The 23,226-nt window shown below is 42.7% G+C and overlaps 5 protein-coding genes across 5 annotated transcripts in view; 2 read left to right on the top strand and 3 right to left on the bottom strand.

Annotated features, from left to right (window-relative positions):
- Positions 1 to 9,162, top strand: part of LOC108093585 (tyramine/octopamine receptor) — a 32,994-nt gene extending 23,832 nt beyond the window's left edge. The window contains exons 2-3 of the mRNA XM_017193710.1: positions 5,575 to 7,145; positions 7,552 to 9,162. Of these exons, the coding sequence (XP_017049199.1) occupies positions 5,688 to 7,145; positions 7,552 to 7,944 (1,851 nt within the window). The 5' untranslated portion in view covers positions 5,575 to 5,687 and the 3' untranslated portion in view covers positions 7,945 to 9,162. The remainder of the gene's footprint in view (positions 1 to 5,574; positions 7,146 to 7,551) is intronic.
- A 1,879-nt stretch (positions 9,163 to 11,041) lies between these two features.
- On the top strand, positions 11,042 to 12,092 carry LOC108093586. Its single transcript, XM_017193711.2, is given in 2 exon segments — positions 11,042 to 11,661; positions 11,664 to 12,092. Coding segments are annotated over 2 exon segments (642 nt in total). The 5' UTR covers positions 11,042 to 11,201; the 3' UTR covers positions 11,846 to 12,092.
- Positions 12,093 to 12,494: 402 nt separating this feature from the next.
- On the bottom strand, positions 12,495 to 16,661 carry LOC108093584. Its single transcript, XM_017193709.2, has 4 exons — positions 16,386 to 16,661; positions 15,572 to 16,279; positions 13,352 to 15,420; positions 12,495 to 13,297 (listed from the first exon to the last, which is right to left on the bottom strand). Exons 2-4 carry the CDS (start codon positions 16,250 to 16,252, stop codon positions 13,225 to 13,227), a joined length of 2,823 nt encoding a protein of 940 aa, XP_017049198.1. The 5' UTR covers positions 16,253 to 16,279; positions 16,386 to 16,661; the 3' UTR covers positions 12,495 to 13,224.
- Positions 16,662 to 17,722: 1,061 nt separating this feature from the next.
- On the bottom strand, positions 17,723 to 19,642 carry LOC108093563. Its single transcript, XM_017193658.2, has 2 exons — positions 18,869 to 19,642; positions 17,723 to 18,808 (listed from the first exon to the last, which is right to left on the bottom strand). The coding sequence occupies exon 2, from the start codon at positions 18,794 to 18,796 to the stop codon at positions 17,723 to 17,725; it is 1,074 nt and encodes a 357-aa protein (XP_017049147.1). The 5' UTR covers positions 18,797 to 18,808; positions 18,869 to 19,642.
- Positions 19,643 to 19,754: 112 nt separating this feature from the next.
- LOC108093565 (dnaJ protein homolog 1) lies at positions 19,755 to 20,853 on the bottom strand. The gene has a single exon (XM_017193659.2). The coding sequence runs from the start codon at positions 20,652 to 20,654 to the stop codon at positions 20,268 to 20,270; it is 387 nt and encodes a 128-aa protein (XP_017049148.1). The 5' UTR covers positions 20,655 to 20,853; the 3' UTR covers positions 19,755 to 20,267.
- Positions 20,854 to 23,226: the final 2,373 nt, after the last annotated feature.

Here is a 23,226-nt window from a genome sequence, read left to right as displayed (position 1 = left end):
TGTTTATCAGTGGCAGGTATGCAGTTGGCTCTTCCCCTCCCTCCCACTTCCCTTCTAGTTCATCCATCTGTGTGTCCTCCTGTCCACCGGACTGACACTTCTCCTTTGCTCCTGTCAATGTCGCTGCGATTCTGCCACAGTACGCATCAATTCTCGAATCGCTTGGCCCGCATTACCTCCCAGAATCGTGCCAAACTTCAGGTTCCCAATCCGAGGGCAGTAATACCGGCTAGCAATTTGCTGACGTTTCACCACGTCCAGCAATCAGCTTACAGAATCTGCAACGAGTTGGTCGAGTTTGTCCACGAATGTGGATATAAAAGTTTTAAAACAGCGTTTTAAACAACACCTGGATTCTCTACATGGTATTCAGATGGTTTTTTTAGAAAAGATGTATAAATTACATGGTCGTTAAATAGAGTTTATCTTTAACTGCAAGGGTGTACAAGATTTAAGTTTAGATCAACCAGCTTTCAGTCTTGCCAATAGAACGATTTGATTTACAAACGTAATTTTTAAGTATACGGGAAATAGTGGCAATCTCTACCCTATTTGTATGCCCCGTCTCCCTTAAATCAGTCAGTTGGCAGCAGCAGCGCTCATTACTTAGCTGGGAATATTTTATGCGCCACCAATCTGCTGCTCATTTGGGAAGCAGCACCGATTTCGCACATGCCTTTATCTCACGACGACTCCTCCTCCGGTCTCCGACGAATTGCTCTACACATCAGCGTGTTCTTGTCATCGCCGAACAAAAAGAAGAAAAACGGCAACGGCCAAGAGAATTTCCCACAAGGCACATGCAACAACCAACGAAACATACAGCGACAGGAAAAGCGAAAATCGAAAAAGTGAAGGGGACACCGAAGATGAGACCGAAATCCACAAACCAAACGGAACTCCACATCAGCATGTAAGCAAATTTGCAACCTGTCCGTGGTTTAATCTGTGGCTGTCCTCCTCCCTCAGTTAAATGCATTAAGTCCGCAACTTGTGAGCGGATATACAAATATGCTCAGCACTTTACAATATTTCTGAATAAAGCTAATCGATCCAGACAGGGTCCACATGTTAGTGTTCCAAAACAATATCCAGCCCAATAGCAAGTGGAAAACTGCATAAAACCGAGAAGTTCGTTGAATGCTCGCAGTGCAGAGTGTCCTGAATGGACTGCTAAGCCTGTCCACATGCGGATAAGGCCGTCGAGCCTCCTTCCCTGTCCCGGTTTTCCATTTTCCGAACCCAACACAGCTCGAATTGCGTTTTATTGAGTACAGGTCAACTTGCTTTTGGGCCTAGTCCAGTTCACTTTACTTTACTTCATTCTCATACACTCAAAAAAATGCCTAAATACTCGCACCTTAGAAACTTTTTTAATAACGATAACTTGAACTCAAAATTGGAAAACCTTAAAGGGAAACCATGTTCCATATTTTGAATTGTGCACGCTATTCACAAAAAAATTTGAAGTACACTATTTTAGGAATGCACATACATTTGGAATATTGTGTAGTTTTAATTTTAAAGTGTTACCTACTGGAGTTAATTATCCTTTCCCGATATTTATTGCTGCTGAACTTTTTTTAAGTGCAGTTTTCGAAAAGGGAGAATCTGCCTGAACTCTAAATGAACGAAGGTGGATTGTTTGAAATTGCAACGGAGACTTATCTACAGGTTGGCCAGTTGTCCACTGTGCGGCAGAGCAGCGGTCTTTTATTGCCGCGGAAAATGGAAAATCGGGGGACGAGTGGGAGGAAAACCGCAGAGCACCCGCCCCTCTTTTCTAACTCGGAATTTCTTTGAGGGCAGATCATGTTTACTTAGGCACGAAAATATTTCATAATTTCCAATCAATTTCACCCGTTTTAATTACGCGTAAAATATTTAAAATTCTCGCAGCTCAAAGAGCTTGCCGCGCAATCAAAGCGAAGCGTTTTCATTGCCTTCATTTTGTTTGTTATGAATTTCGTAATTTCTTGGATGTTGTGTTTTTGAACGATGAATTTTTACTTGTGTGTCTGTTGGAATTATTGTGTGCCACATTAATCATGCAAATGAATCGAAACATGAAGGGCGCCAAGGTGTGTGGGAGGGGGCGTGGCGAACACGCCCATCAACGCCAATTAACAGAAATTCCCCAAGATGCATGCGAGTGTGAATATACTTTATTAGTATCTTTTTCGTGTCGAGCGGCAAACTTGATCAGCATCAAAGGCGATTCGGCCTCCAGTATTTTTAGCTGGCCAAGTGCCTAATGTGGGCTATAAATAAAGTTCTTGGGGTGGGTTCGATGTCGGGGATGCGTGTATCTTGCAGATATGCCGGAACTCTTGCATATTTAATGAGCATGACACGGCGCAAAGTTGAGGAAAACAAAGGCCTCCGCTGACGAAGCTCGAATACCCTTTTTCTGATTCAGAAACTAAAGGTAATTTTTTGAGCAAACGGGAAACGCTTTAAAAATTGCACTCGTTTTCGTAGAAAAATAAACTTGCCGAACTTTGGCGCTGTAGCTTCTTCCATTCCACTATGTTGAATTTGACCCGTTTTTGTGGCCAAAACTCATTTTTCGCGAGTATGCAAATTTCCGTTTTTTTAATTTTACTATGTTGAGAAATGATCAAATTGCTTTATTGTATACCTCAAATGTTAATTTAACAGTTTAGTGTTAAAATAACAGCTGTTAAAGTCAGCTGTTGCAAGCGCTCAGCACGTGCTTTTTTAAATGTTAAATTTGTGGTGCAATTTCAAATTGGCATATCTCTCACAAAAAGTCATTAAATAATAAAATTCAAAATGAATATTATTTCTTCAGGTTAGTACTATGTGTTGATACCATTATGTTGCGTGTTTTGTTCGTATTTTTCTAACAATTTGTATATTTAGCAAGTGTTGTCTCCTTGTCACTTTTGGAAAAAAAGTTGAACTTTCCAAAAGGTTTTAAAAAAAAGGTTCAAATTGTATCAGTGAGTGTCCATATACATGTTGTAGATCTTTCAATTCTGAATTCAAAAAATATAAGCTCATTATGCGTTTTTTGCGGTTTTCTGCGTAATTTGAATTATTAGGGAGCATATATTAGGAAGAATACATAGAATAATACAAAAAAAAAAAAATTTTTTTGTCTTGAATACTTTCCATATTTATTATCCGATTTGGACCAAATTTGCAGGACGCATTTGAAATAGGACATTTATAATGTGTTTCAAAATTGGGGTCTCTAACTTGAAAATTGCTTAAGATATTCGTTTTTTTTCCATTTCTGTGGGCGGAGGAAGGGGCGTTGACACGCCCACTTTTCTAAAATACGTTCCTATAGTAATAACATTCATTATACAAGCAACCTGCATTCAAAAATCTTGTTAATTTCAAAAATTTTAATTTTGGCCACAAAAACGGGTCAAATTCAACATAGTGCATTCCCAAATGCAAGCACACACATGCTAATGACAAGTTTGCCAAAAGGACATGTCCATGTGAACACAAGCCTGCTTATACGAATGTATTTGTATGAATTTGTATGTATTCAGTTATATGTACAAGAAACCCGTTCAGTCAAGGTCGCCTCGCTTCCTTTGCGGGCGACTGCATAACGAGTTCAAAAAACTTTTCCCCCATCCCCCCAACTGAACTCAAGCCAGAACAAACTATCCTAAGCTGCTCATTCACACTCACGCGAACACAAACACAATTCCTTGGCTGCTTTTGGGCGCTGGTTCCTTAATCAGGAGCTTTGGTAATAAGCTTATCGCCCGGCGGCCAGGACAGGCCAGAAACGAACTGGGCCAAGTGCCCTCCCCTCGCCTCGAGTCCCAAGTTCTCGCGACCACCAAAAGATATTCAATTATATCGCGTAGGCTCCAGAAGAAAATCTCTATACCGATGGGAACATAATTCTTTCCAAACGCCAAATCAAAGAAGGTGGAGTCTCCTTTGTTAACCCGAATCAACATATATTTAATTTAATGTTTTTAAGTAACATTTAAGTAATTCAGGGTAGGAAAGGCAATAAATGCTTAGTAATAACGGGAATCTTTTTGGGTTCGAAATCCTTTTTAAATCATATTAATTTTGTTGTTCACAATTCAGTTTCACTTGAAGCGTCTTAAAGCTACAAATAGAAAGCTAGTGTTAGAATTTGTTCATCCCTTTGGTTCTTTAATTTAAATATTTACTAGCTGCTCTTGCGAGTTTGTTTCGTTTTTTATTCAGGCGGCTCTGTTGATAAGCTCGATGGGCACTCTCCATGCCAAATCGTTTTCAAATGCTGCCGTGCAACCAACTAAAAATCGCTTAAAACTTTTTACCCGCCTATTTGTAGCAGCTGAAAAAACCGAAAATACATTCCCGCTCCCCGGCTAAAAGCTTTACATTTGCAGACAGAAATCAAGGTAGGATTCTGGGCATTAGCAATCCGGCAGCCAGTTCCTTTCAGCCGCCCGTGGAGCGAAAAAGGCAAAACAATTTTTGCTGAATGAAAATGTTTGCTTCAAAGTTGTTCCTTCCTTTCCCGCTTTCCTGGCTCCGCTCTGCTGGAGAGTTCAGTTTATGAGCGGGTTATTTTGATTAATGTTCTTTCAGCTGCTATCAGGCATGGAAAAAACCCCGAGAGCAAAACTCAGTAAAGTTGGCAAGAGCTTAGCGGATATGGAAGTGTCAAGTGAAAGCGCAGAGCAACAATTATTCGATGATTATGGAACTGGGGTTGGGGAGTTTATTGATTGTGGGAACAGGCGAAAGGACTCGCCGTTCATTGTCCTCGTTATCCCTGAACATCTTGGAGCCATCTCTCTGAGAAAAGAATTCACTTAGGGCCATCTGCTACGACCCGTCTTGACTTGACATTTTTAATTACTTTTAAATATTTGATCCCGAGCCGAGATAATACGACAAGATTTGTCATATAAATTGTTAATGACCTTCTGACCGTGTTTCCTGGGCATGTCGAGCGAGGCAACTTGACCTTTTTCCCCGTGCTGCCACCAAGTTTTTGTCATTCGAGCGGCCTTTGTGCATGTTTATTGACAAGTTGTAAATAATTTGGATTTGACATGATCCTGATGGGCTCCACATTGCAATTCGCCTGAGTCTGATGGCAAAACTTTTAACCGGCTAACGACATCTCTTGTCAGAATTCAATAAAAGTCGAAAAAGGAAAACCTTTGCTGTTACTATGGCTGGTTATTATAACGTGATTTTAAATTTGACTTACCAATCCAGTTTGGTGGCAGCACTTTATGTTTTTAGAGTTTATTAAATGATATTAATACGCTTTTAAATTACAAACTCTAAGTAGTCATCGAGCACTGAAAGTATTTCTTACCGAAGACAAACTAAAGTTTTTTAAAAAATGACCGCCATTCCGTACATAACATTGAGATATAAACATCTAGTCTCAGATAAGCTTTAATGGTTTTCAATAGTGTAGCAGATTAACTGACCGAAAAAATACCCCTCCAAAGGAGTAACCACATTTTTATGCACATTAAAATACACTTGATTGCAAGACATTCCTCCTGCAAGCAAAGTGTTGCAGCTACAATAATCCTGTTTCCCCTCCGCTTTTCTTCCCAGAAAGAAGCCAAGGGACCTCGCTTACCGTCCGAATCCACTCCTCTCCTCAACCGCGTCGCATGTGAGCGCAATCTCAGCCCAGCGGGAGAGACGGAGAGGCAGGCGATGCCAAGATGCCATCGGCAGACCAGATCCTGTTTGTAAATGTCACCACAACGGTGGCGGCGGCGGCTCTAACCGCTGCGGCCGCCGTCAGCACCGCGCAGTCCGGGGGCGGCCAGGATGCCGCTCGGCCGTACACGGACTCGGACGCGAATAGGGGCGTGGCAGCGGAGGCGGCGGCGGCGGCGATGGGCAACGTGTCCGGCTCGCTGCTGGAGGGCCTGACCACCGTGGCGGCGGCTTTGAGCACAGCTCCGGCGGAGGCGGACGCGGACGCGGCGGGGGAGTGCGGCGGAGGAGCCGTGGAGGAGCTGCACGCCAGCGTTTTGGGGCTCCAGCTGGCGGTGCCCGAGTGGGAGGCCCTGCTCACGGCCCTCGTGCTGTCGGTCATCATCGTGCTGACCATCATCGGGAACATCCTGGTGATCCTGAGTGTGTTCACCTACAAGCCACTGCGCATCGTGCAGAACTTCTTCATCGTGTCGCTGGCGGTGGCCGATCTCACGGTGGCGCTCCTGGTGCTGCCCTTCAACGTGGCCTACTCGATCCTGGGCCGCTGGGAGTTCGGCATCCACCTGTGCAAGCTGTGGCTCACCTGCGACGTGCTGTGCTGCACCAGCTCGATCCTGAACCTCTGCGCCATCGCCCTGGACCGCTACTGGGCCATCACGGACCCGATCAACTACGCCCAGAAGCGGACCGTGGGCCGCGTCCTGCTGCTCATCTCCGGGGTCTGGCTGCTCTCGCTGCTGATCAGCAGTCCGCCGCTGATCGGCTGGAACGACTGGCCGGACGAGTTCACCAGCGCCACGCCCTGCGAGCTGACCTCGCAGCGCGGCTACGTCATCTACTCCTCGCTGGGCTCCTTCTTCATCCCGCTGGCCATCATGACGATCGTCTACATCGAGATCTTCGTGGCCACGCGGCGGCGCCTGCGCGAGCGGGCCAAGGCCAACAAGCTCAACACGATCGCGCTCAAGTCCGCCGAGCTGGAGCCGATGGCCAACTCCAGCTCGCCCGCCGGCGCCTCCACCTCCGGCTCCAAGTCGCGCCTGCTGGCCAGCTGGCTGTGCTGCGGGCGGGACCGCGCCCAGTTCGCCACGCCCATGATCCAGAATGACCAGGAGAGCATCAGCAGCGAGACCCACCAGGCGCAGGCGCAGCAGCAGCAGGAGGGCTCCAAGGCGGCCTCCCAGGGCCACAGCGATCCGCAGCAGCAGCACGTGGTCGTGCTGCTCAAGAAGTCGCGTCGCGCCAAGATCAAGGACTCGATCAAGCACGGCAAGGCCCGCGGCGGCCGCAAGTCGCAGTCCTCGTCCACCTGCGAGCCGCACGGCGAACAGCAGCTCCTGCCCGCCGGCGGAGGAGGTGGTGCATGCCACACTGCCGGCGGAGGACACTCCGGCGGCGGGAAGTCGGATGCCGAGATCAGCACGGAGAGCGGGAGCGACCCCAAGGGTTGCATACAGGTCAGTAAGGACCGTATTTAATGTTAAATACCATAAGAAGAAACTCGTCAAAAGCCGTATTCCAAACCGTATTTCCGGTATTTCCGTTTTTTAAATGTTTTGAACCTTTTTTGAACATTCTATAAAGATAAGGTTCAGATAATCTTTTCAAGATTACAAAAATTTTTGTTGTTTAAAGCTTGAACCAATCTCTAGAACGATGCTGCAGATCGAGTTTAAGGTTGTAAAAAATTGTATGTAGATTATAGATCAACGCGAATTCATATATGCTCTATTTGCATTTATTTTGTAATGCTATTAAGAAGTTGATTAGCAACAACGTTGAAATATTACTTATGCTATTAATATGACCTCTAATGCCAAAAGAGTAACAACGTCTAATGACCTAATTCTACCTAAATTGCAGGTCTGTGTGACCCAGGCGGACGAGCAGACGTCCCTCAAGCTGACCCCGCCGCAGTCCTCGACGGGCGCCGCCACCGTCTCCGCCACGCCGCTGCAGAAGAAGGCGAGTGGCGTGAACCAGTTCATCGAGGAGAAGCAGAAGATCTCGCTGTCCAAGGAGCGGCGGGCGGCCCGCACCCTGGGCATCATCATGGGCGTGTTCGTCATCTGCTGGCTGCCCTTCTTCCTCATGTACGTCATCCTGCCCTTCTGCCAGAGCTGCTGCCCGACGAACAAGTTCAAGAACTTCATCACCTGGCTGGGATACATCAACTCCGGCCTGAACCCGGTCATATACACCATTTTCAACCTGGACTACCGGCGGGCCTTCAAGCGGCTGCTCGGCCTCAACTGAGACCCGTTCGCCAGGTGGGGCGGACGGCCAGCGGTCCGCGGCAGCGGAAGGATGTCGATGGTCGAGCGGAGCAGCGTTACTCAGAGTTTGTGCCAAACGTAAAGAGTGGTTTATCCGACCAGCAAAGATCTCATTTATCAGTTGAGCCCCAACTTACCGAACTACTGATGTTCAAGCAGATTCGAACTTCTATGGCCTCTAACTCTTTTAGCGGGCAATCTGGATTTTGATTAAGATGTTGTAATACAGTTAAGTTTGTGCTATTTTTATATAATCATTTTTTCTACAGCTTTGAACAAATTGTTATGTTTCACAAAACTGCACTTTGTTGCTATGGTTTTTAGAAAAAATAACATTTTTATGCTATCTTACCAATAGAAAAAATTAAGTTATAGAAGTTCGTCTGTTCGGTAAAACCGGGGCACACTTAAGAAAATACGAATTGTTCAATACTCATATTAAAATCGGTTAAGCTGAGATAAAATGAGGACAAAAGCCTCCAGCCACCTATGCCTGCTATGGAAATCATCAAGTAACATTTTAAAAATACATAACCATACACACATTATACGAGTATATACCATAAACAAGCAAATCGACATCCCAAACGAGAAAAGCATCAAATTGAATTTAATACAATTAAATTAAATGTTTAGGCACAAGATTTGTGGCAACTTTCGTGTTTCACCCTACGCGTATGGAAAAAAACAAAAAGGTGTTAGTAAAATCAAATCTGCGCTCAAAATATGTATAACAAAGTAAGCATAACTTCCAAATAACAAAATATGATTTCTAGGATTTACTTTAACGATTTGTATTTAATGTAATTTAACTGTAGGTAACCGATAAACTACTACACTTAATGTATATTTTCAAATACGCTTTACACTATTTGTTAAATAATTTAATGAATAATTGTTTTTATGACAGCAACAATTGTGTTGAGAGGGCAGCTGAAAGCTTGCGCATCGAAACGTACTTAAGGTAGATAAATGTTTAATTGCACTTTACGGAATGCAAAAGAGTTAGCGAAATGGAGTATTATAAATCGATGTATAAACTCAAGTACATGCTATATCGTATATATCACAATTTATGTCTTTTAATGACTATGTACGATAGTTTCACTAATTAACTTGTTTAACGAGCAAATGCAAGCTAAGCATAAACGAAACAAACAAAAGACAGATTCGAATTAAAGTTATGGAAAAAACTAAAGAAGATGGTGTTTGTTCTTTATTAACCGATTTTAATGCTCTGGGATGAATACCTGAACAGCTTTGAAGAATTGGTGAGACAAATGTTAAAGAATTACAACGGTTACCGAATTTTTTAATAAAAATATTAAACAGTATGGTATCGTGACGTCATTTCCCGCGAGTCCCCAGAAAGTATTTGCATAGTACCTACCAGAACCATCGGATGTGAAAACAAAAAAAAAGTGTATGGGTTTTTAAAGGTACAACTTCGACGAAGGAAAAAATAATGAAAATGCCATTTTCCGGTTTTTATTAAAAGATTTAAATTCTGGCTGAAGTTTTTCAAAATTTTAAATCTAAATACAACTATGTATTGCAAAAACACAAAATCCTTTGTCTAGAATGTTGCAAGTTGCATCCCTTAGGCCTATCTACAATGTCTTTGTCATCGGGTGAGAATTTCTCAAGAAATAAAAACACAGTTTCATCAAAACTCCTTTTAAGTTTTGAGCGCTGCTCGAACTACTCTGGAGCAAAATACTCCAGACATGTTGTAGTATTTGATTAGACAAAAATAGAAATCAATCCCTTTTTAAGGGATCATCCTTTTTGGCAGCTTTTAACAATTATACTCTTTCTTCCGTCATTAAAAGAATTCGCGTTTACATGATTTTTAGATAATAACACAAACAATAGGTCCTCATTTAAACGAAAGTGGTACAGATTTATAGACCTCTGCCTACATTCTTCATCTGACTGACTTATCCCATTGCATTTTACTTGACATTTCGCAATTCGTTACAATAATATTATTATTATTATGGTTTCTATTAAGATCAGACTACTTTATTATACAGCTGCTATATAAATGAAAAAAGAAATGAAATTTTTTCTTTCAAGGGTGATTTTGACCTTCGGCTTGCCTAGTTTCTAATACCTTGTTTTTAATGTAAAATAAAAATTTAAATTTATAACAATTTTTTTGACGATCTGTCAATGTAAACTATCGACAGTCCGCGATAGCCGTTCACAGCGAACGCGTTCCTCTCAGGTCAGCGGTGTCATTTCCGCTTTTTTCCCGTCAGATTTGGATTTTTTTGAAGTGCGATTGCGGGAAAAATATGAAAACAGCGGGCAGCGGGAATTCTGGCTTTTTAAGCAAATTTAAACAGCTTTTTTTTAGTTTACTTTTACTCAAATTTTAGAGTTGTTTAAATTGAATTTAACGGCTTAAATTTTAAAAATGTATTTCTATCGACAAAAAAATGGATATTTACTTGTATCGAGAAAGTTTCATCAAAAGATCGCACCTAAATTGAAGCGTCTTCCATTACTAACTTTGTGAAATTCTCGTGCGCTGAAAGATATTGACGATACCAAAGTAAGCCTACAAGCAAAAAGTCAGAGATGTCTGGCTACAGAGCACGGAGTTTAAAGAGTGGATGAGGAAGGATCCTACAAACCTTACGCGAATGTTTTGCAGCTATTGTAAGTGCAGCATAACTGCAAAATTTAGCGACTTACGTGCACATGCTGCTACAAAAAAGCACAGCATTGCTATGGAGGGATTTGTGAAAAAAAATAAAATACATTTTGCTAAAACGCCAACACTGAGCAGGAGGTAGCGCTTTGCATATTTGTTGCTCAGCAGAGTTTTTATCCGATTACCGATTACCGATGATATTGACGAAATTTTAAACGTACTTTAATTCATAGTTTTCGTACTTTCATGTATATTATAATTATTAATGAAAAACATACAGCACATTGCTTTATAAAAATCAGCTTTTTTCTTAACTTTTTTTCTCTGGTATTCCGCTTTTTTTAGCTTTTTTTTTCGTTGATCCAGCTTTTTTTGCTCAGAAAAAAATGACACCACTGTCTCAGGTAGCAGTGTTCCATCACTAGCAAAGTGACGGCTTGTAAATGGTTAATATTTAAAATTGCTTGAGCTGGCGGTAAAAGAGATTGATCCCAAATAGCTATTACCTGCGGACGCAGATTTCCGCGAAGTCAGCCGCTAATACAGGCAGACAGATCGTTTATTAGATCCCTGTGATGTATATAAGCAGCAGTCGCACTGTTCAGAGCAGTCAGACCATGGAGACTTCGGAAGCTGTGAATACGTGTGCGGAGGCAAGAGACCAGCTGAACGGATCCTTTCGGCTGCAGTGCTCGGTATCCTCCGTGGACATGGAGAGCGAGAGCGACCTGTCACTGGCCTTCGAGCGCGAGGAGCAGTCCCCGGACGGCAGCTGCGACGAGTTGCCGGCCTTTGAGATCCGCGCCTTCTCACCCCACGGACGTACCCCGTCCCCCATCGACGATCTCAGCCTTTCCGACATCGAGACGCCCAAGCAGCTGCTTAAACAGCAGCCTCCTCGGAACGAGGAGGAACCCTCCCGCCAACACGACCCCCAGTACGTAGCGCTGCACGAGATTAACGCCCAGATCAGCCCGCCTTGCGACGCCGACGACTCCAACAGCCTGGAGACCATCTTCGAGGGCGTCTTCCTGAACACCCCCCGCGCGAGAAAGGCACAAACTCCGTCAGCTCGCGATTCACGCCCAAGCGCAGCCGGGCGAATCTCATCGAACTGATGGCCATCGAAAACCGCCTGCACGGCGGGAAGGAGAATCAGTCGCCGGGAGCGCGAGTCTCCGAACTGCAATCGCCCCCACCGCTGAAGGACCCCACCTAATGACTAGCACACATATGATCCCAACCAAAGCGATTGAGCCCTCGCTCGGACTGCCATCGAATGTTCTAGACTAAGTTTCGATTTACCTGAATTTAAGGTCTTATGCCAGTAATCGGCAGGTGTACACCTTGATGTGTATCCTCGACTGATCCTTAAGTATATCCTAGCTACGTGCCCTGACTGTTTCAATCCCAGGCAAGACGGTTTTGTATTGGTAAATAAAGATTGTCTTTCCATGTTTTAAACATAAAATCGAGATTTACTCGAAATTTGTTTTTCGGGTGGTGCAGGTAGACAGGAGGGTAGGAAAACTTAGAGACAAAACAGTCCAGAGTACCTGAACCTAGGCAGCCAATAAATCACTACTAATAAACGCTAGCAATAAAAACTTCCCAAAACAGCTTGCTGTTGCCAATTTGGTAAATCCACTTTTATGGCCAAATGATGGATTTGGAAAACCACTAAAGTATGTATGTACACTCAAAGGGTGATGACCAAATTTTAATTGATATTTCAAATTTTCTTAACAGATCGGGCTTTAACTCTTTCAAATTGCAACGTTACATAGAAACTTTGTTTTTTGTTTAAAAAAAACAGTAGTGTCTATATTCCTTTTTGATTCCCCACCCAACTAAACTAAATGTAGAAGTTCTGAAACCATTCAATTTATTGAAGAGGATAATTTGAAAAGCTCAACCGATTTTAAAAATAATTTTTGGAAAACAAATACCTCAATTTTATGGTTCTTAACCTTTTGCTTCATGCCTTAGCAGTAGTATCAGTGAAATAGTACAAACAAGTATATATGTATGTGAATTTGGTATCCTTAGCACCTCTTTGCTGGGTTATTTGCGTCTATTTGGGAAGCAAATATACATAAACTTAAAAGAACCATCTTTTTGAAAAATCATTGAACAGATTTTAAATAATATTTCTGGAAAACTGATACCTTAATAATAGGGTTCTTACATATTTTTTCATGCCTTAGCGGTAGTTTATATAAAATAGTATCAAAATAAGTATGTATTCACACTAATTTCTACCTTATTAAAAGATACTAGCACCACGTTGCTGAGTTGATTTGCGAATTCGCGTCTAACACGAACTGTATTTTGGAAGCAATATACATACACTTAAAATAACAAAATCGGAGCATTGTAAGTAAAGTAGAGTAATAAAGACGGGAATGTTTTCATAGGTTTTAGAACACATTCGAAAAATACAGCGGCTGGGATAGGAGTAAGGGGATAATTCAACTTTAAATTTTGTAAGCAGTGATACAAAAGCCAAATAACGAATGAGGTAGTTATCCATTGGTAATGTTTGGCAGTTTGAAACCCATTCTAGTCCAGAAGTCCGGACGTGCCATCCGCCTCCAATCAGAAGTTCTTTGAGTGACGCGACGCCGAGAACACCTTGACGCGGAGCAGCCCTGGGTTGACCTCCTGCCATCTGAAATAGCAGAATGATTAAATGATTTTCGGACAAATATGGGGTGCTTCTCACCGCAAGCGCCGTTCGCCCAGCCTCGACTTCACCTTGATCTTGATAGTGGACACTCCATTTGCGCTGTGCAGCCCCCGACCGGTGATAATAAAGACATGCTTGTAAACGCGAGTCGAGTTGCGCAGTACAGTGATGTGGCGGTCGAGGAACAGGTCCAGGCAGCTGATCGCTTCAATGGCGTGCAGGTAATGCAGGTCCAGAAGATCTGGATTGTTCTGGGTGTGCCGATGCACCTCCATGATGCAGTTTGCTGCCCGCTGGTTGAACACGTCGATTTTCTGCTTGTGCAGCTTGGCTATCTCCGAGTAGTAAAGCGCAACGCTTCCGTTGCCGCGCTGTACCGCCTCTTTCGCCTTCAAATAGCACTCCGCTTTCAGCTGAGAGTGATGGGCGGCCATGTTTCGAGTCTCCTCGAAGTCTCGGAGGGCAGCGCACTTGGCCTCCTCGTGCATCAACGGCGACCGGCCACTTGAGGACGAACTGGAGCTGGCGCGCTGTCCTTGGCTGGAAGAGTTCTGCTGCAACTGCCTTTGCTGCTGCAGCTTCTGTTCCTCCATCGCCACTTGGGTACTTAACTTTTCACCCTCGCGAAGAGCCTTTTCATACAGCTCGGCTCCGCTGAGCGAACTTTGGGCGTTGCTGTCCAAAACCTCGACCGTCTGCCCATAGTTGCTGCCTGTAGCCGCAAAAATTTCGAGAACCGTATCGTTGGGGATGTCAGGGAAGGCCTCGCACAGCTTCATCTTAGTAAGGTGCGTGGCGATGTCGTTGGGCGGTTGATTGCGGGCGGCCAACTCGGCTGCCTGCTTGGCAGCCAGCTGTTCGCTATTGTAAATGCTCCAAGCCAGCTCCATGTCTAGTAGCTCGCCCACGTTGCTCGGCGACTCGCTGCAGTCGGCATATCCCGGGTGCTTTAGCAGGCGGGCGAACTGCTCGTCATCCCGCAGAGTCTGCTGCCGCTGCTCCTCCAGCTGGTTGTACACGGCCTCCATCCACAGCATGTAAAGCTGCTTAGCCAACTGGCGCGGCACAAACACTTTTGTGGCGAGAGGCAGCTCCTGCTCCGGCGGTAAGATCTCATCGTCCGTGTGGAACTGGGCTCGCAGCTGCTCAATAAAGGAAGCGCCCAGATCCATTTCCAGTAGAGTATTATCTTCAGGGTCCTCCTCATCCGGCTCTTCCTGGTCCGCTTCCTCGGGCGCATCTGGCAATTTGGATGCGATGGGTTGATCGAGAATACCGTTGCGGAGATCGCGGATTTTGCGGGTGTGCTCCGAGTACTGTTCGTCACCTAACACAAAGCAGTTTTCGATTTGAATTTGCAACTCCTTGTTGGTGGGCGCCGAAGTGCGTTTGTTGCGGGGTTGTCGCTGCTGCTTAGGTGCGGTTTTGGCTGCTTGCAAAGTTGGTGACGAAGGGAAAGGAGGTGGAAGTTCTTGACTTTTCACCGACTTGTCGCAGTCGCACTCAAACTGCGCAGCCTCTTCGGCATTCCCAGACTCCTCGAATCCGAACTGATCCGATCCCGAGGCTGCGTTCAGCTCGTCCTCTTTGAGCAGGATATCGACGGCCCAGTCAACGTCGGCCTGGCACTTGACAAACAGGTCCCAGAGGCCTGTCAGCTGTTTGTTGGGATACATCTGACGCAAGAGTGAAAATCCTGCCGGCTCATTCTGGCAGTCTAAGCAGTGCTTTTGCAAGGGCTTTTGCTCACCGGACTCTGATTTTAATGGCGCCTTTTCTGGTTTGCTCTCGTCCCGAAGAAGCTCAATCAGCGATACTTCGGAAGTTGCTGAGGCCGAAGCATCTGAAATGCTCGGAACTGCCGCGACCACCGAGTCTCCAACGTCTGTTGAATTTGCTGTCTGCGACCAGTAACATGGTGCACCTTGTTCGTAGGGCACCCAGCTCTGCGCGTTGGCATTCAGCGCAACGGGGCTTTGCTTTGGCTCTGGAACTCTGGTTTCCAAAGGTTTGTCCTTAAAACTACTAAGGACTGGCATAGATGGAAGGGGCGGATGTTGGCGCATTTGCGGCAGGTCCACCGTGTACTTTGTCTCCTTCAACAGCTGTCGTAAAAAACAAAAATGTTTAAATGAGAAATTAAAACAAACTTAAATCTTTTAGAATACATTTTCTTAATATTTTAACTCTGTTTCAAGTACATTTTCGCTTTTGTGTCTTTTATAATTAAATAAAGCCTCTTCGCTAGCATCTTACCTGGATAAGATCCGCGGCAGTGGTGCGCTCGTAGCGCTCTAGCATTCGTTGGATGCTCTCCCGCGGGACTTGGTGGACGTTCTTTTGAGCCAGCTTGCTAGCCGACTTACACCAGCTGGTCTGTGGCTCCAGCAGCTCTAAAACGTAGCCGTGGCGAACAGCGGACTTGACGTAGGGCTGCATTTCCCACACCATAGTGTTGGTGTTGTCCACGAAGATGGGGCTCCATCCGCGTGCAGCCTTTTCGCTCACTCGCTGCTGGTTCCATTCGTGGGCGGCTGGCAGCAGGGTGGGATTGAACTCGTAGCCGTGCCGCGTCCAGAAGTAGTCATCCGAGCTGAAAACGAAATCTCGCACGTGGTGCTTCTCGAGCAGGCGGGCCTGGCGCAGCACCGATTCTGCCAGAGTGCTCTTTCCACTGCCTGGCGGACCGCGCATAATGACCATTAGTTTGTGCCCTGCCTGCGCCTGCTGGCAGATCGACTTTAGCTGATTTTGGCTCTGGTCATTGTTGGTATTTAATGTTTGACTGGCGGGGAACATTCTGATGGAACTTGCGGCTCCGGCGGTGGCATATTTCCTAGGCGTACCGCCACTTCTGCTGCGGCTGCCATTTTTGTTGTTGCTGCCCACTAAGAGCGCCAAATCAGCTGGCTCAGCGGAATTTTGCGCCGTCGACATGGCGTTTATATGCTTCTCGATTGTGTTCTGTGAAATATGATCGTTTAGAGTGGTCTGTTTAACGTAATGCGCAGTAATCAGCTAGCTCCCCCGCCCCCGGGAGTCTCTTATCGCATTCGGGTTTCAGACTCACCAATATCTGCCCAAGCGAGAATCAGCTCGATCCATAAAGTAGGGGCAGGCAGAAATTTTCTTCAGCTCCTTCGCTAGGTGCACGTCTAAGGTCACTCCTGCGGACTCCGACTATAAGTTTGTTTGTTTCTTCCCCACTGGGAGATCAGCGTCTCATTACATCCGCGAACTTGCTGCATTGCCAAATGGGAAAAACCACGTCCGAGCGAAACTATCGTTGCTGCTATCGGTAACGCGTAATCGAAATGCAACGGAGCTGCTTAAGTATGTTTTGCCGCCAAATATAAATTTCGAAACCAAAAAATTAAGAGCAAATTAACCTCTGAAAAAAGCGAAAAACTAAACAGTGAACTTTATCATAAGTTAGTTTTATAAACAAATTGAAAAAACCATTATGTTTGACATACAAGACGTATAGAAATTAAGTAAGACAGTATAATTACATATAAGAATAAATACAAATAATACGTCTATAACCTATATCTTTTAAAGGTTCAACCAAAAAAATAAAAAAATGAAATGTTAAAAATAAATAAGCCTTCTGTTTTTTTGTGTAGTAATACATAGCATTATTTACTATTAAAAAACCAATTCGTATAGCTGCCAAAGGAATCTGTAAGTTAAAATATGAAACCACTGCAAACGCAAATTCAATAATGTTGCACAATAACAATTGCCCCTACGCGACACTCGAAGATTAGTCGGCTAGCTTACTAAGTATTCGAAACTCTCAACGAATTCTGTAGAAGCTGCACGAACGAGGTGGAACACCTTTTCTGTTCCTGAGTATATGTTCCTTAGTATATGTAGCTAGCCAATTCCTAATCACATGCACCGAACTAGCGCTTATTACACCTTTCAATTCATACCAATAAATTTATAAAAGTGGCCGGAAGGACACTGTGGTATGACTTAAATCGACCATTGTAGATTCAGTGAGTCATATAAAATTGTAGGATTGTCTTTTTCAGCCTTTGCACTGCTATTTCTTACTGTTGTCCGTAAATTATATTGTCATGTCACCGAAAAAAAACAGTTTTAACAGATTTAAGAGCGAAAGCTTTATTTAACACTTAAAATAAAACCATAATAAATGGTATTAAAATGCATTATATATAAAGTTGCTTGAGCCAGATATGGATTTAATGGCGCTACTTCTGTAGGTATATCGCAACGGGCACTACAAAAAAAGTGGTCACCACCAAGATAAGTTTGATTTTACCGACTGGTACCATTTTAAGAAGCTTTGATTGTCTTCCAGAATAGTCAATTAAACCTGAAGAATTCGAGCTCAACTCAAAACCTGGAATTGCTGTCTTCGTTTTGGATAATAAAGGGCTAGCTGCTGCTCGTAATAGCAGAGCTAAAAGGAATCACAATAGCAGCATTATCTGGTCGCATAGCCATTGCCTTCAATGCTCCTACTTTTAAGACTTTGGCGGTGCTTCTTGCAGCAGATGAAGAAACCGAACATAACTGACGAACTGTGCCATTAACGGATGCCATCTCCCAAGTTGAGCTGAAGCCAGCACCCTTGGGTAGAAATTTCTTGGCCCATTTCCAATATCTGAGTAGTCCGATCAACAATTTAGTAGCTTTATATTTAAGAGCAGGCGGCTCATTGTGTGGTCCCGGGCTCAAGGGCTTGGAAGCAGAAGCTAAAGCCGCCTGAGAAGCTTGGGTAATGGTTTTGGCCGCTACCTCCGCAGCCGAATTAAGTTTAATTTGTGGTTTTGGTGTTAAAGATTTTGCGACAACATTGGCTGCAGAAGATAAGGGCGAGTTTGTGTTCGCAGAAGAAATTACGGATCGAGTTCCTTGGGTTGCTGTTTCGGCCACGCGATCGGCAGCAGAAGATAATCCAGTTGTAAGGGTGTTAGTGGGAAGTCTCGAAGTCAATTTGCCGAGCCCTAGTAACCTTTTAGATCTCAAGGCGGCCAGCCAAGAAATCAAAGTCCACAAAGAAGCAGGGTGCATTTCACTGACTTCCTGGCCGACACTTTGCTGAATGACTGTCTCCGGAACTGGCAGCGTAGAATGAAGGGTATGGAACATTCTGTACGATATGTATGCTCCAACTAGCACGCCTCCGATAAATACAGCCACCTTGACTTTTTCGTTAAAATTGTCTTCGCTGGGAACTGGGAAGAATTGTTTTGCCCATTCAGATGAGTTTTCAGATAGAGTAGAGTTCTTGTCGGGATTGACGAGCTCGACTGATGAAGCTCGAGTTTTGGTATTCATCAGGATGCGGTAAGCACTTGCGATCTGCACGAACTTCTCCGATCCGCCACTGTTTTTGTCGGGATGAAATTGCAGGGATAATTGTCTAAAGGTTTTTTTAATAAGTTCTTTGGATGAGTTTCTAGGCAGTCCCAAAACATGGTGGGGATCCTGACGAGAGTAATCCATTTTGATTGGGCACTAGAAGGGGGTACTCAAGGTAAGAGTTTCTGGGATTTATTGTGCGCACTATGCACTCACCAACTATTGAAACTGGTTTTTTTAGATACGGGGAAGTCCCAAGATGCACGTAATATATTGATGTGTACAGTATAATTCGCTTAACTGCCTCGATGCTTAGCTGCATCGTCAAGATAACTGCCTTATTTCTATTTTTTTCTGCATTTATGGTCTCATTTGTATGAAATTAATTACGTTTGCTGCATTCAAGTTAGCTGCCTTTCGCACTTAAGTGCCTCGTTTCGGCAGAATTTAACTGTCTTATTCTATGAATATCATCCAACTTAACTGCGCCATCTAGGATTCGAATTTGGAAACAACAAATTTATGAGTTTTAATCATGTATCTTTTTTTGTGCATATGGCAACGCTTGCATCTCTTTGCGCATGTCCGTTTTTCGTTTGTTTTGATCGTGCCATTTGTGTGCATAAATCATTCCTAATCGTAAAAATGGGTAAAGTGAAGCGCTTGGTTGGCTTAACTTTAAAAGAAAAGCTCCAAATTATTACGGCTGTCAGTGAAAAAGTTGATAAAAGTGTTCTCTGCACGAAATACAAGTGTGACAGATCAACAATAAACCGTATAATTAAAAATCAAGACGAAATTCAAAAGTTTTTTTTTTTTAGACAGTTTATAAAAATTACGTTAGCTGCCTTTTTAAGATAGCTGCCTCCAAAATCACTGCAATCGACTCGATGCAGTTAAGCGAATTATACTGTATTAACTAAAGCTGATAGAACCAAGTGCTGCCCTTAAAAGCGCTCGCAAATCGATAAATATGTTATCTTTGATCAGTGCAGCCAATTCAACTTTTAATCGTTTGCAGTTCGAATTTTGTAGCTGACCCCAAAGAACGAGTAAATCTAGACATCGTTTTTAGGCGATAACGCTTTAGCAATAAATAATGTTTTTTACAAAGTTAATACCCGCATTTATTATGTTAATCATCGTTTGAAAATTGCATTAAATAATATCGTTGCACACCTAATGTATTGCAATTTTTTGTTCTAATATATTCAAGAAGCTCTTATTAAAAATCCTTTTATAGTTGATAACGTATTATCTATTAATTTATCTTCTATGTGAAATCGTAGTTTACTTTTGAAGTAATCGTAAAAGTTAAGTTGTTTAAATTTTAAAGACTGTTGTAAAGTTATACAATTCGACAGTCCTGCTATTATGAATTGACAGTATTGAGCGCAAATTGTCAGCTCTGGTCGATAATATACATATTACATATGTATGTATGCATATGTTCGAAATCATCGATCCCGGCTTTTGCATTCGATTTAATGGACTAAAATATATAAAATAACAGTAAATAACTTAACCTTTATACACGAACCTTAAACCTATTGCGTTAAAGTTCTTAAAACATATATTTTTCAATCTGTTTGACCTTGATTAGAATATCCTTAAGTCAGTCCGACGACGATCCATCGCCGTTGGCGGCCGGCTCCTTTTTCCGGGTAAAGAACTGGAATGTTTTGTAGGCCGCGAATGCGAACAGCACGGTTCCGCCGACGGCGCACATGAACGGCAGCATGTCGGACGTGGGCTGGGCGAAGGTCGCTGGCTCGTCACCACATCGCAGACCCTCCTCACCGAACTTGTCGTAGATCTGGCGCTTTTCCTCGTCGGACAGGACCTCAAAGGCGGCAACCACCTCCTTAAAGTGCTCCTCGGCCTGTGGGTGGTCGTTCTTGTCCGGATGGTAACGGAGCGCCATCCGGCGGTATCCCTTCTTTATCTCTTCTGTGCTCGCGTTCCTCTCAATGCCCAGAATCTTGTAGTAATCCTTGCCCATTGTGATGAAATCGAATTTCTTTTTCCGATCGTGATGTTTGCTCAGTTCGGCGCTGCCAAGTTTCCTGTCTCAGCTTATTGGTACCTGCGTACGCAGAGTATCGTGGTTGTAGTAATTTTTAGATTCTGTTCGCTGATTAAAAACAATATAAAAACAGAATAACAAAAACTAAATGTTTCAATCGATAATCGATAACTTTCTGTCCGCCACAGCTGGCTGGCTACGTTGCCGGACTTATCTATTGTAACTGCAACAAAAATTCAAATATGTGAAAAAACCTAAGGAAATTGTTACAAGAAACAAAAAACGATAGTTACCACGTTTACGTGGGGGTAAAATTGTGCTTATGGTGCTTTTGCTAAAAATGGGTTAGGAATTTTTATTTTTTTTTTTTTAATTACCTTGGATTGATAACATTGATACAAAAGTGTAGGAAAGCGCAATTAAAAATGCGCAAATTATGTGTTTTTTTTATAAAACATCGAAATCCGATGTTTGTTGTTTTTGTCATACTGAATTCAAAATGCAAATGGTCCGACAAATTCGGACCCGTTAAACTTTAAATTACTTTCGATGTCTTGGCTATCTCCCTAAGGCTATACTTTTACATTTACATTCATATACATTTAAAAATATATATATAATTTTTATTACAAAAAAACTTATCTAAATGAAATTTGTTTTTGTTTTTCCTCTAAATTTTTCCAACCTTAAAATGATCATTTAGTAATCGTTGAAACTATTTGACCAATAACACTCTGGAGGCCCAATTGAATTACCCATAACTAATATAAATATTGTCTCGTTTTTAAACCAACTTTAAATAATATTTTTTTTTCCGAAATTGCCGATACATTACCTCAACACCGTTTTGCACCGCAGTACTCATATAGGCTTTTGTCTACCAGAAAATATACATAGTCGCACTTTTAGTCTTCTGTAACTACCTCAGGTGAAAAGTCATCCCGGAAAATAAAAAAGTAAATCTTTCAAGCCGAGTGTGAGCGAAATTCAAACCAAAAACACAAAAAATGGAAGGAAATCTCTAATAATCTGCCGCAGTTTAGTTCAGAAGCAAAAGTCGTAAAAAAGCTAACTTTTTTCAAATGAGAACAAATATAATACTATTGAATACAAAATATTTTGTTTAATTTCTTTGTGGACCGACAGACTTGCATTGTCAAGGTAATTACAATTATTTTGCAATTATTTTGCTCTATACATATTCTTTAAAGCTTTTGGGACTCCCCTCCTGCAGTCCTGGGGCGGTCTTATTTGCTTAAGTTGCAAGTCAGTAAGGACATCCAGTTTCTTAAAAAATGAATTTTTTTAATGTGTGTCAGCAAACCCAGCAGGCATGGTACATGTACTTTGCTGAATTCTAATTACACAAAAAAAAGTTCGCCTCTATCAAGCCTGGGTGCTACCCTAACCTTTGTTTGGAATCGTTGAAAGAAGTTGTTTAATTCTCTGCACCTTCCATGTTGCAAGCTTTTCTTTTTTTTTTCCCATCTTGACCTTACAGTTGGGACCTTAATGTATATCTAAGCCCTAAGCGAGTTGAAGTGCTTTTTCGCTTTAACTCAAAATATAAAAGAACTCAAAATATAAAAAATTAACACTGGAAATAAACAACATCATAGAAATGGAATGCCAAACCTACTTCCTGCTATCTAGAAACAGACAAAAATATGCGGCAAAAAAACCTAATTTAAAAAGCAATTGGCCATCAGGGTCTCCTTGGAAGAGGGTGGGCTAGAAGGTGGAGAGAAATATGTTGAGCATGAAAAGAAGAGCATTGGAGGACTCGATCTGAAAGGGCCAATGACTGTTTTCTCGACGGCGACCACGAGAAAGAGCTCGGCTGCGAGAAAGAAGCGGACATCAGTTATTGCTTAAAAGGTGATGAAGTGGGCGACAGCCCGGCGAAGATCCACATCTTATGGGCGAAAGTGAAATCCTATATAGCCTACGCTTAGGTCAAAAAAAGTTTTGTAGATGTCGAGCCAATATCTTAATCTAGCCGTTTGGAAGCTAGTTGATTGCTTAATGATATACAAGATTGGAAACTTTTTATGTATTTTTAACGGAAAATTTATTAAGAATGGGAAGAACAAAATATTTAAGTTGACCAAATCCAACCGGGCTCAATTAAAAATCTACCCTTGGTGTAGTATTAATTAATTAATTAAATGAACAATATAATTTTAGGTTTTGGGCTAAAATACGTAGTAAAGAAAAGAATATTCAGATTTAAAAAAAAAAAAGTTAAAAAATTTACAAGATTTCATTTAATGGCCTGCCTAAAATAGTAGACTAAATTGAAAAATATCAGTTATATCGGATATATCAACATTTTTGGGAGATACATATTTTTTCATCTTGACATTTTTCCAAAAGCGATAATTATCAACGCGATATTTAATAAATCATGCCCCCCAAATATTGAGAGTAAATCAAAAAGTAACAGACAAAATACATTAGAGATGGCGACAAAACCAAAGTAAGACGGCCAAATGTCGATTGTGATTCAATTGGTGGGAGTATTCATTCATTTAGGAGGGTGTACTCG

The sequence above is a fragment of the Drosophila ficusphila genome, unplaced genomic scaffold, assembly GCF_018152265.1.
Source record: "Drosophila ficusphila isolate 14025-0441.05 unplaced genomic scaffold, ASM1815226v1 contig_106, whole genome shotgun sequence".
NCBI lineage: Eukaryota > Metazoa > Arthropoda > Insecta > Diptera > Drosophilidae > Drosophila > Drosophila ficusphila.
Note: the sequence above shows the minus strand (reverse complement) of the source record. Positions and strands in the feature narration are given on the sequence as shown.

Excerpts from the sequence above, each read along its gene's own strand:
- LOC108093584 (XM_017193709.2), bottom strand. The coding sequence starts at position 16,252 with ATGTCGACGGCGCAAAATTCCGCTGAGCCAGCTGATTTGGCGCTCTTA. Across the intron at positions 15,421-15,571 it reads CTGCCGCGGATCTTATCCAG|CTGTTGAAGGAGACAAAGTA; the intron begins GTAAGATGCTAG and ends TTTTTACGACAG. Across the intron at positions 13,298-13,351 it reads CTGGGCGAACGGCGCTTGCG|ATGGCAGGAGGTCAACCCAG; the intron begins GTGAGAAGCACC and ends CTGCTATTTCAG.
- LOC108093563 (XM_017193658.2), bottom strand. The coding sequence starts at position 18,796 with ATGGATTACTCTCGTCAGGATCCCCACCATGTTTTGGGACTGCCTAGA.
- LOC108093565 (XM_017193659.2), bottom strand. The coding sequence starts at position 20,654 with ATGGGCAAGGATTACTACAAGATTCTGGGCATTGAGAGGAACGCGAGC.